This window comes from Chinchilla lanigera, unplaced genomic scaffold, assembly GCF_000276665.1.
Source record: "Chinchilla lanigera isolate Chin_1 unplaced genomic scaffold, ChiLan1.0 scaffold00061, whole genome shotgun sequence".
Classification (NCBI taxonomy): domain Eukaryota; kingdom Metazoa; phylum Chordata; class Mammalia; order Rodentia; family Chinchillidae; genus Chinchilla; species Chinchilla lanigera.
This window is the reverse complement of record NW_004955462.1, coordinates 2,948,222-2,965,241: the sequence shown is the minus strand read 5'-3', so window position 1 is coordinate 2,965,241 and position 17,020 is coordinate 2,948,222. Positions and strand designations below refer to the sequence as shown.

Sequence of the window (17,020 nt, the reverse complement as noted above, 5' to 3'; positions counted from 1 at the left end):
CACAGGCCAGAAGTTTGGTAGATCACAGATCACAGATTATCTTCGTAAATGCCTATATTATATGTGTGCATGTTTCACTAAACAGAAGCAATTTAAGACATAAAGTAACTGTTATGTGTGTGTATGATACCCACGGCCCTCACACTGAGCTGAACCCCAGTCCCTCTTTCTTGTTTCATTTAAATTTTAAGACAGTCCTGCCTCAGCCTCCCAGGCTGCTGGGTTGCGGGCTTGTGCGAACACGCCCATTCTGAAAACATGGTAGAACATAAGTACACTTAAGCACGTGGGTATTTTCAGGAGCTTCAGTCAGTGTACAGAAGCATGCACAGGGCTGAGGCTCCCCACCCAGGCTTGGGGAGCAGCACCTGGTTTTGAAGGACACAGCACCTACAGCACAGCTGAGCGGCAGAAGACCTACTGCACAGCGGAGGGCGCTGCCACTCGAGCGCCACGCCAAACCCACTCAAGGACCGCTCCAAACCCACGCAAGGACCACTCCAAACCCACGCAAGGACCGCCCCAAACCCACGCAAGGACCGCCCCAAACCCACGCAAGGACCGCCCCAAACCCACTCAAGGACGGCTCCAAACCCACGCAAGGACCGGCGTGGGCTCTGTCACCCCTCCAAGCCCTCCCCCTATACCGATCCTGCTGCTGGGAGCAGCCTTGCTGCAGGACTGAGCCGCACAGGCTCCACACCCACCAGGACTCCGGGACCAAAGCTGCCAGCCCAGCTTCAGGCAGATTTCTGCACAGTGAGTCCCGCAGCAGAAGCCGGCCTCAGCTGTTTCTCGACAGGAAAATTATTGTAAAACACGACACAGAAAGGAGTGTGTTCCATTACAATGTTCTCAACAATGTTTTTTTAGTTGTGCCTTGATCTGCCCTTCTCCAAAGGGCAGAATCTACTGATCTACAAACTAGGGGATTAAATTAACATAACCTTCAGGCGCCGAGCGAATGGCGGACGCCCTGCACATGTTAGGTCTGCTCTCCACCTGCGGCAGAAAGGCCACTGTGTGCACACACAGCTCGGGAGGGCCACAGGCCCGTGCGTGCGAGACAGGCACTCGACCACCGAGCTGCTGTCCCAGCCAGCAAATGTGCTTGCCATGGAAGTCAGAAACAAGAAGTACGGGTATTACCAAAGCTTGTTCTTCTTTGCTTAGACAACAGTGAAAACAGAAACAATTAATTTGACCTAATTCATCCACAGCTAAACTTGGGTCTGGATCTCGGTCCCTCAGCCTTCATCCACAAATCAGGTGAGACCTATACGTCACAGTTCGCGTGAATAGCTGTCCAGGGAAAGGTGTCAAGGCAGCAAAATGAGATGATACAGAAGAGTCTGTGACCCCGAGATACGGCCGAGTGCAGTGGTAGCGGGGGATTTGGGCCTGACTAGGGCTGCATAAAGGCTCCTATGGGAACAGAGCAGCAGAGAAGGAAGGAAGCCTGAAAGTCCTGCTCAAAAGAAGATGCCACAGCCCGGTCCCACCGCAAGGCATCTATAGAGAGGTCAGGGTCGGTGCCTCTGACCAGCAGGTGTCTGCGTGAAGGGAGCGGCTCCCACACCCACTGGCGACGGCTTGTCAGAGAATGGCAGATTTCATGCTCACTTTCTTTAAGTGGGGTGCTGGGGCCTGGTGTGGTGGCACGTGCCTATAATCCCAGAATTCCAGGAGGCTGAGACAGGAGGATCACAAGTTCAAGGCCAGCCTGGCCAACTCAGCTACTTAACAAAATTCTGTCTCAAAAAACAAAAACATCAAAAATACTTTAGAAGGTGGGGGCCACGAGATGGAGACCTCCTCCGCTGGCGTCTCAGTGCAGCTGGCCCAGATGGCTCCCTCCTCCACGTCACTGCTTTTCTTTGCTTCCAGGCACTGGATCTGGAGACCAGGTCGGTAGCAAGAGGTACAGGGAATGTGAACGTGGCACCTCCCCACTAGGGGATGCCATCGAGACGGCCCCACTCCGGTCACACAAAACTCTGCACTTCACACTGTTTTCCAGGTTCTTCTTTTTAACATATTTGGTGATATGAGCATCTGTGCCAACACCAAATGGGACGGAAATGTCCTCCTGGAGCACATCAGCGGCTGCTGCCCTCTGCAGAGGCTGGCGGAGCAGAGCTGCATCCCAAGCACAGCGAGCTGAGCTCCGCCCTCCGGCTCTCCCCCACACCCCAAGCATGCCCTGACCTGCTCCCCAGGTGGCTTATGTAAGATTTGTGGACATGTTAGGCACAGTGGCCCATGCCTGTAATCCCAGCATTTAGGAGACTGAGACAGGAGGACTGTGAGTTTGAGACCAGCCTGGGATCCACAGAGGTCTAGGCAGGTCAGAGCCTGTCTCTAAAAAATGAAATTAAAAAGCAGAATTATGGGCAGTATTAAACTGCTTTATGAATTATATAAATACAGGGAGACAGAAATGAATATGAATGCCTTAGAAAAAATAAGCACCTTTCAGGAAAGAAAACTACTGAGTAAGGGTAACATGACTAAAATCACAATTACAAGGAAAGTGACTTTTTCCTGAAGTAAAAAGAAAACTTACTTGGAACAGTTTCCTGTGCCTACCACAACTGGTGAAAGTATTACTAATTTCACCTCCAGAATGTGTTCATCACACTGGAAAAGACGGTCTCATGAACCACCTGATTTTTAACTGCTAAATAAGCGCTAATCCTTCAAAAAAAAGTTTGACTTAGAAGGAACATGACCAGGGCATTAGTGATGCACACATCTATAATCCCAGCATTGTGGGAGGCCAAGGCAGGAGGATAAGAAGTTCAAATCCAGCCTGTGCAACTTAGCAACTTGTTGAGATGCTGTCTCAAAATATAAAATGTTTAAAAAGTGCCTAGGAATGTATCAGTGCAAAGGCCCTGGGCTCAGTCCCCGATACCGCAAACTATTAAGTAAATGCTGTACCATGGGGCTGGGGGCATAGTTTGGTGGTCAAGTGGTTGCTTGGCACACAGGACGCCCTGGCTTCTATATCACGCACCCCAAGAAAAAAAAATAATTAGCTTTTTGCTAGGAGTGGTTGCAGGTACCTCCAATCCCAGCACCCAGCAAAAAAACCAAAACCATAAAAGCCTCTAGCACGTATAATATACAATACAGACTACGTAAATAATCAGAAAAACACTGCTAATTCCAGTTACGATTGAATCTGTTCCTGGCACAATGGAAAATATTGAGGAATGTCTCCATTTCTCTATGTCCAGGCTCAAAAGCTGGCTCAGTTTTACCATTAGACTCCAGGCGACACTGCAGGAATTACTCCATACAAAATCAGAGCACACGCAGCATGACACCGATGGGTCCAAAAGCAAACACTGATGTTTCAGCTTTTTTGTTTTGTCTTTTTGAGACAGGATCTTGCTATGCAGTTCAAGCTGGCCTTGGACTCACTTTATAGCCCAGGCTGGTCTCAAACTTGCAACGATCCTCCTGCCTCAGCTTCCCGAGCACTGGGATTATAGGCATGCGCCATCATGCTCAGCACTGTTTCAGCTTTTTTGAACCAAACCCAGTTTGAACCTAATTGGAAGTAGGACCATGAGCTGCATACTGAGCCCCTCCCCCTTTCTTCCCAGGCCTGAGCTATTCTACACCTTCAAAACCAGTCTACATTGGACTGTAAACAGCTACCCCTTAACACAGTTATTGGCATGGAAGTTGAAAAACTGGTGTGGGAATCCAAGGACATCCAAATATTAACACATGGCTGGGGGCCCAGCCTAAGGAGCTGGTAGAAGCAATTGCCAGAAGGTCAAACTTTCCCACCCCAACTACTAATGATAGAGTGTAATTACGTCCAAGTTAACTCCTCAGAGAAAACTGTCTGTTGTGGGCCTGAGAGAGAGAATACATAATGTTTAAAGTTCTCTCATTAGACAAAGAGGAGTGTGGAGGAAGGGTGTTCTGAAAATCAAACAAGCAAGGACTTCAGTTCCCACCAGTGTCCTAGGTCCTCTCCCCCTTTAACTTCCTGGATGAGTGGACGATGCTGACCGTTTTCCCTCAGGTGGCTGAGATTCCCAAGGTGGGAGGAGGAGCAAGAGTAACTTGTCCACAGATCAACAGCAAAAACTCCACTCAGCGCACGCGCGCGCGCGCACGCACACACACACACACACACACACACACGGCTGTAATTCCTCACCCCCAAGTACTAATGAAGCTCAGGGACGGAACCCAGACAAGCCTCCTCTCAGGTAAACTTCTCAGTGTATCAAAAGCCCCCTTTCTAGCACCACAGAGACACAGTTCTCGGGAAAGCCCTTCCCTCTCCATGGCAGTGCGTGTGCAGGACGTCACCACGTCCTGTAGAGGCGGGGTTGGCAGGTCCACGCGCATGGCTTCAGGAGAGCTCAAGATCCACCAAGGGCTGGGACCCAAGGAGGCAGGAAAGACAATCTTCCTCCTTCGAAGCTGGCTTCACAGGATTCTCTTGTCCTGATTCTCACAGTACCGTTTTCAAACACAGGTAGAAGAGAACAAGCCAAAGACTTCTTTGTTCAGCTCCACATTAAATCTAACCGTAATGTTTAGTATACCCAGACAAGCGGGAGAAAGACGCCCATTTGGACAACAGAACCTTCTAGAGGCAAAAGTACTTTAGTTCACCTCCACATACTTACCCACTCATTCAACTAAAATGTGCTGCCTCTATGCAGGCATTATTCTATGTGACGGAAATATAGCAGTGAGTATGGAAGACGAAAATGGCGGAGACAGAAAAAGGAAGGAAAAACCTATGACTACTCACAAAATGTAAGAGTGGAGGAGATAAAAGTAGCTAGAAGCTAAGGAAAAGAAACAGAATCCTTTGCAAAAAATGCCACTTTCCCCATAGGTAGGTGATCTGAGCATTCAAGGAGCAGCATCAAGAAGTGATTCTCAAACAGAAATTTACCTGACACCTGCAATGGTCTACAAATATAGGTATGAAAGCATGGCTCAAAGTCATTTGTTAAAAAGTTTGGCTTTTAGTCCTATGACAAAGGTAAAATTTAACAAATATTAAGATACATACACAAATACATATATATATATGTGTGTGTGTGTATACAGACACTACATGACAAAGCACACCATGCATCCACTGTAAAGAATATACTGAAAAAGACTCCAAAGTCAGATAACCAGTGAATACCTTTTCTTAACAAAGTCACACTTTCTGCTGCAAGGGCTAAGACACTGGTGGTGAACCTGTGGCACGCATGATGTTTGTTATCATTGAAAGCTCTAAAAGGTTTGCCATTTCTGGGCCAAGAGAACCCTAATCAGTAACAGAGTTGGAGGCTTGGCAGTAACGTTTTAAGTCTGCCTGCAGGAGGGCAGATGGCTGTAAAGACCGGGACTCAGCCTGGTGTCTGAGCAGCACAGCTCAGGGCTTGCTCTGCCCCATAGGCTCCTGCACATCTGGCTGAGGACCCAGTGGATGTCTTCAGGACACCAACCCAAAACACATGTGCAGCCGCTCACCAGCTGTCTGCTCACTGGTATCTGTACAATCTCTTACTGGGGTGAGCATCAGTAATAGGCTCAGCTGCTACTTTCTCAAATCCGTCACTACTTTCAGCAAGTCACCTGATACCGCCAAAGCTCAGTTACTTTGTTTCTGTTGTTTTATTTGGGTTTTGGGGGGGATCCACGGGCTTTTCTTGAGATGGGGGTCTCACTAAATTGCCCAGGCTGGCCTGGAACTTGGGAATCTTCCTGCGTCAGCCTCCCACGTAGCTGGGATTATATGTGTGCACCACCTGCCCAGAGCTCAGCTCCTTCTCTGGGCAATGTTCAGGTGTAGGCCAGACTCACTAGGAGCCGTGGGGAAGGGAGAGGAAGACTTACCCCCTCCTCCCCAAAACAAGCAGAGAAGTTGCTGACTCGGTCATCTTGAGCAGTCTCTGGGCACAGGGAGGGAGGCACATGTTTTGTGAACATCTGGTTCCAGCCACAGTTAAGAATTCCTAGACGGGGCTGGGAGTGTAGCTCAGAGGCAGGGCATGTGCTTAGGACACACAGGCCCTGGTTTTGATCCCCAAAACCAAAACATAATAATAACAAATTTAAAATAATTGTCAATAATTCCTAGATTGAGATCTTCCCTCCAACTCCATTTGTGAACAACTGCAGTCCCTACCCTTGGATCAAAGCTGGTCTGCGGTTTGCTCTCTTTCCGCTTTCAGCTGTGCAGAGGAGGTCACTGGGCCTGAGCCGAGGCTCTCACACTGAGACACATCCCCATGTCTGTCTGTGTTCTGTTGAGACCAGATCTTGCTAAGTTGCTGGCCTGCCAGGCTGGGCTGGAACCTGTGATCCTCCTACCTTGGTGTCCCCCAGCACTGGGATCACAAATGTGCACCACCACGCAACTTTACTTTTGAGAGAGAGAAACAGTGAAGGAACTGGGATCACTAGCAACCTGTAGTTTGGGGTAACTGGGCCACACAGAAAAAGACAAGACGTATTTCCCCCTCCTCGCTGTTCTAGTGGTTCCTTTAACAATACACAGACCATGATGAACACATAGTAAATTGAGGTCAGATCAACTCTGCAGGCCGGGACAGAGGCAGGGGGCACCTGCTGGGGAAATGGCAACCCCTGCTATTCCCAAGAGTTCTGAGATGGGTAAGAATGCCGCTTCCAAAGAAATTGCTGTCCACAAATAGATACTCAAATTACATAAAATGCCAATTTCCACAGAGAAAAATAAAGAAATAAATGTGAGTCAAGCCCGAAATTTGAAAAGGAGAATTTAAAGCCTACTACTTTCTCAGGTAGGGCATTCATGTCTTCCAAAAATGCTCAGACTTTAAACGAAGAGCTTTTAAAGATGTTTGTGCTTTACATTATACAGCAGTAGCTGAGTGTGGTGGTGGTGTACACTTGTAACACTTACAGGTTACACTTGTAACCTGCAAGGCTGAGGCAGGAGTATTACTGCAGAGTTCAAGGCCAGCCTTATATGCATACTGACCCTGTCTCAACAAACAAAAGCCCCAGCTCATGGAGAGGCTAAGGCCATAGGCTGGCCTGGCCAGAGGAGGCCACCATGGATATCATAGAGAGGCTCTGTCTCAAAAAATATATTAGAAAGAGAACTAAAAATCAAAAATATTCACAATCATCATTGCATATGTATCTCAAACTACAGATGAACATTAAGATTTAACAAAAAAGTCCGGGGATATAGCTCAGAGGCACAGTGCCTGCCTGGCAAGCATGAGGCCAAGAGTTTGATTCCTGGTACTAAAAAGAAAAAAAAGATTAAAAAAAATATACTGTGAGACTCCTACTACCATATAATGCTCCAAGATATTTAAACATCAGGGCAAGTAGAAACTGGGAAGAATAAATGCTTGCTAAAATAAGGTTATATGTATTTCCAAATCCAAATAATTAGTTTTTAAGAGCTAATGTCAACTGTTCTTTTTATTTCAAAAACTCCAGTATTAACCATGCAATCTGCACTTCTGTAAGAATTCAGAAGGAGATCCCAAAGATAAAAGTGAAGGCCATGAACTTCAAACATATTGTGTAGCTACAGAAGCACAGCCCTGAGACCTACGTACCATGGCCAAAACCCCAGATTTAGTTATGTATTATTTATGCCTTCCTTGGCTACCACCTACCCTTTTGATCAAGCAAAATGCTGAAGACTTTCAAGGTGCAAATTAACATAAATTACAATGCAGTTAGTTCACACTCGAAAAGGTAAACAAAAAATTTACCACCTGCTAAGCACCTGCTCATGCTCCACTAGTAACTCCCTACTCCCACAGGGCCCATGGGATCATCTCTTCAATTTTACACAAAGAGCTCCTTGGTGCAATCATGTCTGGGGAACTGTCACTCATATACACTGCATTCCCCAATGCATTAAATATACCTTATCGTAATAAACACATTCCCTGTGGAACATCAAAAACACATACATTACTCTTCCAACTGTTCGGCCTGGCTTTTACACATGATGAGCTATGGTCCACACTGGTCCTTCTGCTCTAACGTTATGACGTGGCAAACTTTCTATCTGCAGCAAGACATGTGGAACAAGAATAAGCTTACAGACTTTGCTTGATTCATGCAGTCAAGCCAGGGCCTTGCAGCTGGGCAAGCACTCTACTGTTGAGCTACATTCTTAGTGCAGTTCTGCCTGGATTTAACTGTGTTCAATAGTCTTTATTTTAAATAACTCTAGTATGATAAATTGTCTATATCACCTACATGTACTTTTATTCTTTTTTCTCTGCTTTTCCTTTTGTGATACTGAGGTACCCGAGGCTTTCTCACTAAGCTACATCCTCAGGTGGTGGTGGTGGTGTCTGAGACACAGTCTCACTAAAGGCCTATGCTGAACTTAAATTCTCAATTCTCCTGCCTCGGCCTCCTAAAATGCTAGGATTACAGGTGTGGGCTACTACACCCACCTTTTCTTTCAATATCTAAATCTTGAGTGTTGTCAAATATTCTAACCTTAAATCCAACGTTATTTTGATTTACTTTAAACTCAGCTTCCATTTCAGACCAAATCATCTTAGTAAAGAAATGGCACATGGAGAACTGAAGAGCAAAATTAATGTTCCACACTCTAAAGTAACTAAAAATAACTCAGGAAAGCCTGTTTTACTGGAAATCAGAAATCCCTCCATGTGGGGATAGCACGCTTTCTGGAAGAAGGCTTCCTTCCCATAAGGTAACCTAAGGACACAAATACCTAATGTTTGTTTTTGGTTTGTGTCTCAAACTCGTATTTGAGTACTATGATATGCACATTTTCACCTAATTACATCTGGGTAAAGCTAAATTAAATATTTAAAAATTGGAAGCTATCCTTGAAAGATGGCTTGTACTTAAATTTAGGAGCTTCTCATTAATCGGGGTTGCCAAAGAAGCAGGACCACACAAGCTTTCAAAATACTGAAGAAGAAATTAAGATCTAAAATATTTTAGTCTTTATATTTCAATCACATAGACCACAAACTGAGCCCCTGCTCCAAGAGAACCTGGCAACCTACCAGCTATACAGCATTTCAGTTTCTCTTACCATTTTTTCCATGTAACGCATGCTCTCGATTCTCTTTATGAATCTCAGAAGGGTGGCTCTGTTCTCATCCTAATTATCCCTCCCCTCAAAAAGGAAACACAGCAGTGATTTCTAACTTATGATTTCTAGGGAACCTCTCTTCAAAGGGGAACACAGAACTGAAATGACACAGCTGCCTTAGTGTCACACGCCGGCCTCTAGCCGGAAAACAGTGCTCCAAAGAGTGGACAGCACCTGCCTGAGGAAAACAGAAAATGCTGTTTTCAGCAGCATTATACGCTGACCTAGAAACTGTCCCCAGGATCGGCTCTTCACCCATCCACCAACATCCCATGCCTCTCCCAAAAGCTCACCTTCAAGATGAAAGATCAACACTGCTTTACCCTACAGCTTGAAACTTAATCAATGAAAAGCACATTTACAAGTGCTGAACACCATCATTACCATCACTAAAACTACAAGCAAGCCAAAGTAGTCTAAGACAGGAAGTTAAAAATGCTCCACAGAATTTAAGGAACCAAACTGGATTTGGGCGGAGAATTGTAGGTCAACATCCTACTTCCATAAATAATGCCACTGACTCCTAATGACAGTATTGGGTACTCGAACTGAAACTTGGGTGTCAAACGCCAACATACAAGCCCCACCCTTGGGTTCATGCATAGTTTGAAACCTGTTTTACCTTCAAAAAGGAAGAGGAAAGGTTCTGCCAACGGACTCAACAACAATGCTTTCAGGCAGTACCTTCATTTCCTCATTTACCTCTGCTATGACTTTCTACATACACTACCTAGAAAGTTTACGTTCTTAAAAACAGGCTTTTCTATGTGTCAATACTCAAGCTACCTTGATCTGAACAAAACATCACATGAAAATAAATCAGGACTGCTGATAAACCAGCAAACGTCTATCCATTGTTGTGATTTCTGCTGGAGGAAACATTATTTACAAGACCATTAGAGATTCAAGATGTCTCAGACTTGATTCATTTTCAATGCGTAGGTGCTCTTTGTGATCATGAGGAAAATATGGGAGAGAAAAAAACTAAAACTACTCAAGATTTAGTAGATATGCGAGGACCAAGTGCAGAACTGGTGGCATACAACAATATTCAGTGTCACCTCCTCTAAGCCATTAGGAGATAATCCCAAAACAAATCCCACTCATAAACTAGCCAGAACCAGTATCACTTATCTGAGTTGAGCTTGAATTTAAGAGGAAGAGACTTCTGAACCACAATTCATGTCAAAATCACAATTCATACCCAGACAAGGACACAAACCCCTGCTCCTCACAACTCAAAAATAGCTATTCTACCAAAGACCACTGGGGGGCACACAGAACCCATGGCACATACCCAAAAGTAAACTATTTTTTTAAAATCACGTTTGTATGCATGGGGTTATTTTACTTGTCACCTAATAATTGTGTTTGATAATTGCAAATTATCTCCAAGATTTTTTAAAAGGAATCTTTAGTTTTTAAGAGATAGTACTTTTCAAAGATATGCTATATACTATTTAAATAGCCTAAATTTATATATTCCACACACAAGTAATAAAGCAAATCACCAAGAAAGCTCATAATGCAAAACTCTTCCTGTCATTTCCATTCAGTAGCCTCAAAACATTCTTTAGGAAAAATAAATACAATTCCAATTCTATGGAATAGCATTGGCTTTTGTTCTACTATTTTATTGATGCATAAAACTCAATCTTTTTTGGAGAGATATCTGGGCAGAAGATTCCATGTTAGCAATCAGAATCTTCAAACATGACAGCTGTTCGTCTTGGGAGGCACATCTGTGAGCACAGGCCTCCCAAAAGAAACAAGCACCCACATACACGATCAAACATCCACACAACAAACATCTGCATGTAGACTTCTGACACAGAAAGCACCAGTAGGACTGTGAAGCCACAAAGGAATGTTCAAACTAAGCAGGAAACTTTTTTCAAAGAATATTGAGTAATAAACACAAAGAGTAAGTGTTTCAAATCCAAAGGAAATTTAAAGGGATCAGAAGTCTTTGTACCAACCTGCCTTCTGCTGACTTTAGAAGCAGCCTTTCTGAGGTTCAGTGACCTCGATAACCTCAGCACCTTCACGGAGTCCCTCCGAGAGGCACCGGAGAAAGAGCGATGCCTCCCTGCAGACGTCCTCTTCGCTCTGTCTGCCATCCCCACGAATCAGAACAGTGACATCCACAATGCCCAGATTTCAAACTAATCATAGAATAAAAACCGTAGACTCCAAAGAAACACTCCTTAAAACCCCAACATATGGTCTGTGTTTTGCTCAGTCCTCAAGAAAGGGTAACAACCTGAAAACAGGTGAGAAAGGCAGACCACAACCCATTCTGTGTAAGTAATCCTCCAGGGAGCCACAGGTTTGGCCAGCGACAGCATCGGGTCCAGGCTCCCAGGGAAACCAGGGTCAGGCTCCCAGCACCAAATTAAAACAACCTTCACCAGTTAAACAGGCCAGGAGGAGTCTGTCAGGAGCAAAACAGGTGCAGCAACACAGCTTAGCGTCAGCTGGGTGTGAGCACATTCCTCCAGCTCGCACCCAGCCTGAGACAGAGGGCACTCACGACTCCAACAGGAAGACCAGAGCCCTCTCAGCAGGAAGAGAGTGGTGAAGCTCAGTGGACATTCGCTTCTCCCAGTGAATGAAAAGTAGGATGCTCAGATGCACAAACACACACATTTTACTCGAAAAAGTACAGAACAACATATTCAAACACATTATGCATCTGAAGTCAGGGACATCCAGCTCCTCTGTTCCTGAAAGGGAAGGAAGGGCTGTTTATTCCCTTCCCGAAGGCAACAAGAACATCTTTCCTCACTTTATCTCTGCTCTTAGGAAGCCAGGACTGAGTGTGAGGAGAAATTGGGAAAGTGAGACGTGAGAGCAGTGGTGTGGCTCGCGACAGAGTCCTGGCCAGCCAGTGTGAGACCAGAGCTACAGTCCAAGCACCACAAAAACAAAAATGAACAATAAAAAACGAGAAAATGGAGAGGGGGACTTCTACAAAATATTGAAGTCTATGAATATTCACAATACGACTCATACTCGGAATGCTGTTAAATGCCACAGCCACATAAAACTCCACGCTCTGTAGCACACACACGCCCACCCTGGGCCATCAGGCAGCCCGGGGCACTCAAGGCCACACTTTCTCAATGCAGCCCTAACCCTAAGCACCTACTTTACTTTGTTTACCAGGAGGTGTACAATTACTTTTAAAAGCACACATATCATTAAAGAAACTACATAACCAAAGAACCTGCATGGCCAAAGAGTCTGTAGCAGACTCGAGACAAAAATGGGCAAAGAAGGCGACCGTGGGGGCGTCTGGCACCTGCGAATAGAGCCGCGGGTGGCAGAGCCGCTCTCAGTGTGGGGAGTCCGCGCTGAAGCACTGAGCGGGCTGCGGGGACAGAGCGCGCAGGCAAGGAAATCCATTGACATAAAAGCTGCAAAACACAAGGCCTCTTCTACATCCCACGTCTTTTTTTGCATCCAAAACAATGAATCTAAATTAATTTCTGACATTTAATAATAATTAAATATCCATTTGCTTCAATGAAGACAGTTATTAGAGCTATCGCTGCTTTTCATTAAGTACATAATTTGCCTGAACTCCTTAAGTGTGAATGCAGTTGTTATACATGTAAGATCAGATGTCCTCCCTCACTGGATATGTTTGCTTTGTTTGGCTGGACAGTTCTGAGGAAGACACAATGGATAATATTAAGAAAGTAATGTTCTGGACAGTAACACATAAAATGGGTCATTGTGCATTAATTTTCCTATGGCTGTTTTCTGTCTTTTCATAACATTCTCAGGTTGGTATAAGACTATATATTTCAGAACATAAAGAAACCAGAGATCTTTGAAAATGCTATCTACCAAAAGCATTTCTTGAGGAAACTAGTCCATCTTAAGAAACTTTTTTTAAAAAGGCAGCATTATATTTTACACATGGAACAAGTCCTCATCAAGCGATTTGGGAGAAACAGACAAAAGAGATGAAAAGGAAGTTAGTCAGGAACTCCCTCACTCTGCCTACCCCTGGGTAGGGTCACTACAAATAAGTGACGCTTGCTATGGTTTCAATGTCCCTGCCAGAGCTTCAGTTGAACCTTAATCACCCTGGGGAGGATAGTGGGGAACTGCCCTGGTGAAGGAATTACACAGCTACCTCAGGAGTCGAGGCCTGGTGTCCTCTACTTCCGCCGCGCTCACTCACCCTCTGCCATGTGAAGATGTCGCCAACGCCCAAGGCAGGAGTCAGCACCGTGTTCTTGGGTTCCATCCCACCCTGGCCTCCAGAACAGGAGCCGAGTAAACCACCACTGTTTCACATCGATTACCAGTCCGTGTTGCTCCTTCATAGTAGTAAAAAAGAGCAAGATTCATGCTAGTTTTTAGTGTAGGTTATGGCTGATGTCGAGGCGTCCCCCAAGATTCTCAGGTGCCCATACGTGAGGTTTGGGAAGGTAACTGGATTCTTGGGGCTTAGGGCTGACGTGCTGTGAGGAAGCGGGGTCTGGCTGGGAGAGGCAGGTCACTGGGTCAGGCCGAAGGTCCTACCCCATCTCGGGCCCCTCCCTCCTCACTCTGCTTCCTGGCTGCCATGCCCAGAGCAGCTTCTCCTCCACTGCAGCCCTGTGCCGGGCCATCCTGCCCTGGAGCTGGCTGACAATGGACAGAAACGCGAGCTGAGGTAAACCCCTCCTCCCAAAGTTTTGAGTGTCAGATATTTTGTCCCAGAAAGTCACGACAGTGCACTAGCCTTGACAACAAAGGAATCTAAATCTCAGTTTCTGACACACCTAGTCACAACTAAAGAGGCCTTTAAAGAAATTAACATGAATGTCAACTATACACCATTCTGTCTCACTATCATTTAAGCAGCAGCCCATTCTATTACAGAAAAACTTACTAATGTTTTAAGAACTCATTTCAACACGAGCAAATAAACTCTTCACTAACCCTTATTTATATGCTGGGCTCTCATCTCCAAACTGTACGGACGCTCACTTCCTCCGCATAAAACACCAGAGGGTTTCTGTGCAAGTTATCAGTAACTAGGGACAGGGCCTAAACTGCAGCCTCAGCGAACGCGCGTGCTAATGCATTCTACCAGTCGTCAGGATGCCTCCCTTCCATCATCTGGTCGGATGCCAATGTGTTTAATGACTTAAAGACAAAACAATCAAAATAATGATTTTGCATATGTAATAAAAGAATGTTTAGAAAAGCAGCAATTTGTAAACTTTTAACATGAAGGCATATTTCTTTTACAGCACATTTCTGAAGTGTCAAAACAAAATGTAAGCTGGAGTAGTGATGCTATTAACATTAGAGCCATAAAGACTACATCAGTTTACAAGTCGGAAGCTGCTGATGGGGTGGATGAAACTCCTCGGTGCCAGCCCCTCCCCGAGTTGGGGAAGCTGTGGCCTGTCCCTGATTCTGAGTACCTTTCACACTTTCACACTTTCCCAACTTCTTCTAAGGAAATGGCCAGACAGTTCCCCGAGAATCCTGGGCGCATCACTAAACACTAACAGCCCACAGCCAACGACCTCCACTGTGATCCTTCACCACGCCTGCATCTCAGGATGAACTACTCCACTCAACCCTGTCTTCTCCAAGGGCAAAAAATAGGTATAGAGGGAGCCATTTCACAAGGTCACTGCCATAACAGAAATGCACGACCCCACTGTTGGTCGCAGCAGAATGAGACGTACGTAAGAGAGGAAACGCTTGATACCACATCTGAAATCACCTTCACCACGGAAGAGGCGAACAACACCAGGCCAACACCCTAAGAGAGATGGTTTTGGGCATCACCTGGGCACGGCCCAGTCCCGCCTGAGGCCTTGTCCACACTCCTGACCACCAGCTTCAGAGGGAAAGGAGTCCTGAAGATGCTTATCTGGGGACAAGTTTGGGAACTTCTAAACTTACTGTACCACAGAGGACCAGCAGGAGTGACCTAGACCCACAGGTGAGAGATCTGCAAAGCCCTGAAGTAGCGGAGACCAAACCAGACTGAAAACCAGACAGTACCTCGCAGCCCGCCACACAGGCAAGAGCATGGCAGCGGGCCTAGCGGGTGCTGGCAAGAGCACAAAGCTCATTTCCGGTTTCCAGACTTGGCAAAAGTCCACTGAGAAGACTGAGAAGTGTACACTAGGGGTGCGTAAGTCACGGGGACAGCACCCACTGTCCATGCTCTAGTCCACCAGAAGACAGCAGTGGCATGGAGAGGGGCCAGCAGGGGGCGCTGCTGTGCCCAAAGCAGATCTAAAGTACGCTCTGCCTTACAACACGTACCAGTGGTTAACAAATCTGAGCCAACCCTGGGAACAAAACCGCACCGCACCAGGAGTGACGGTCCTTGGTGCTCTGGTACTGATGTCTAGTAACTGAAGGACAGCAAGCAAATCAAGTCTCATTAAGTGCTTACATTTTCTGTAGCTGTCATTTGGAATCTTGCTTCTTAGTTCTAATTTGTCCAACATTGAAAAACTACTTTTCGTAATACTGCAAGTTCATAATGACCAGGTACCCCGTCTGCACCTTACCCAGTTTCCCCGACAGAGGCGTGGTTTTGAAGTTCCTGTAGCCATAACTAACAGTTAGAATGGGTTGGAAAGCGCAGGTACTGGGCGGATTTGAGAGACCTATGTCCCCAGCCTGGGCATCTTCCTTTGAAACAGGAGTCCAGGGCCTTTTCATAAAACAGGGCATTTTAAAGAGAAATTTTAGTATTTAGGAGTACTGTTAATATTTAGCCTTTCTTTTAATGTAAAAGCGAAACAAGCATCAAGATCTTTACTCAGTAGACTAGCTGCCAAAAATATTTGAAAACAGTCCCCAATGATTAAACCAGAATCAAATTTCAGAGCCATGGAAAAAAACCATAGGACTGATTACACCACCCAGTCTTGTTTGGATAAGCATCCAATAGCTGTGAACCTGGTGCTGTCTTTTTGGTTTAGATTATTAAATAGCTGTTTTACAGTTACAGCTTAAAAGGAACCCTCTCACTTAGAAGTCATTTGGATAATTCGAAATTATTAATTATGTTTATATCACAGCACTTCTGAAAAAAATAAAACACGGATTTAAAAGCTACTTTGATCTTTGGTGCACAGGACTCTACCACTTCTCCATTTGGAAATGGATTTCAACCAGTGTCATATAAAACTGTCTAGAAAGGACTTCACTTGTTCATGTTTAAAACTTTTCCTGTTAATTTTTTTTTAATGTAACTGCGGTGTGTTGGTGCACACCCATAATCCCTGCATCAGGAGAAAAAGGCAGGAGATTCACGAGTTTGAGAACACCCTGGGCAACTTAGTAAGACCCTGCCTCAAAAACAAAAAATAAGTAAAAATTGCAAAAGAGCTGAGGATGTAACTCAGGAGTAGAGCATCCCTGAGTTTCATCTCCAGTATCACACCCACACACAAAATTAACTTGCATAAAAAATAAAAGATTTTGGCAACATATAGATTTGTCATCATCAAAGTAATCCTGTGACTTTAATATGCGATGGTTTTGGAAAACTGGACCTCGCTGGCCCTTCCTTTGTGTGAGATCTAACAGCTGGCGGTGCTGAAAGACTGCACAGCTTTAGGCTGCCTGACAACAAATCGCCCCAAGGGTCTCAGCAGCGTCAACCACCTTAACCCAAATGGTTTCTACGGACTCAAAACCGATGGGGTCTCCAGGTTGCAGGAGGAAGGATGGCGATGACGATGGGCTGGCACCATGCTAAGTACAAACACGCCCAGGCAGCTCGGCACCCCAGAGCCACAGCTACATACAGCCCTGCAAGTCTTCACAGGGCAGCCCAACTTCCCTACCCCAGCTCTAGGCTAGAGGCAGGGTACTGCAGCCGCCACATGAGAAGCTGCCTCACTC

At 45.5% G+C, this 17,020-nt stretch overlaps 1 protein-coding gene across 20 annotated transcripts in view; it reads right to left on the bottom strand.

Annotated features, from left to right (window-relative positions):
* Nucleotides 1-17,020, bottom strand: part of Pard3 (par-3 family cell polarity regulator) — a 527,188-nt gene that overhangs the window by 492,117 nt on the left and 18,051 nt on the right. The window contains exon 1 of one of the 20 annotated variants that reach the window (XM_013521390.1): nucleotides 11,113-11,501. The exons of the other annotated variants lie outside the window; for them this stretch is intronic. Coding sequence (XP_013376844.1) covers nucleotides 11,113-11,253 — 141 coding nt within the window. The 5' untranslated portion in view covers nucleotides 11,254-11,501. Of the gene's footprint in view, nucleotides 1-11,112; nucleotides 11,502-17,020 lie in introns of those variants that run through there. 20 annotated transcript variants of the gene reach the window in all.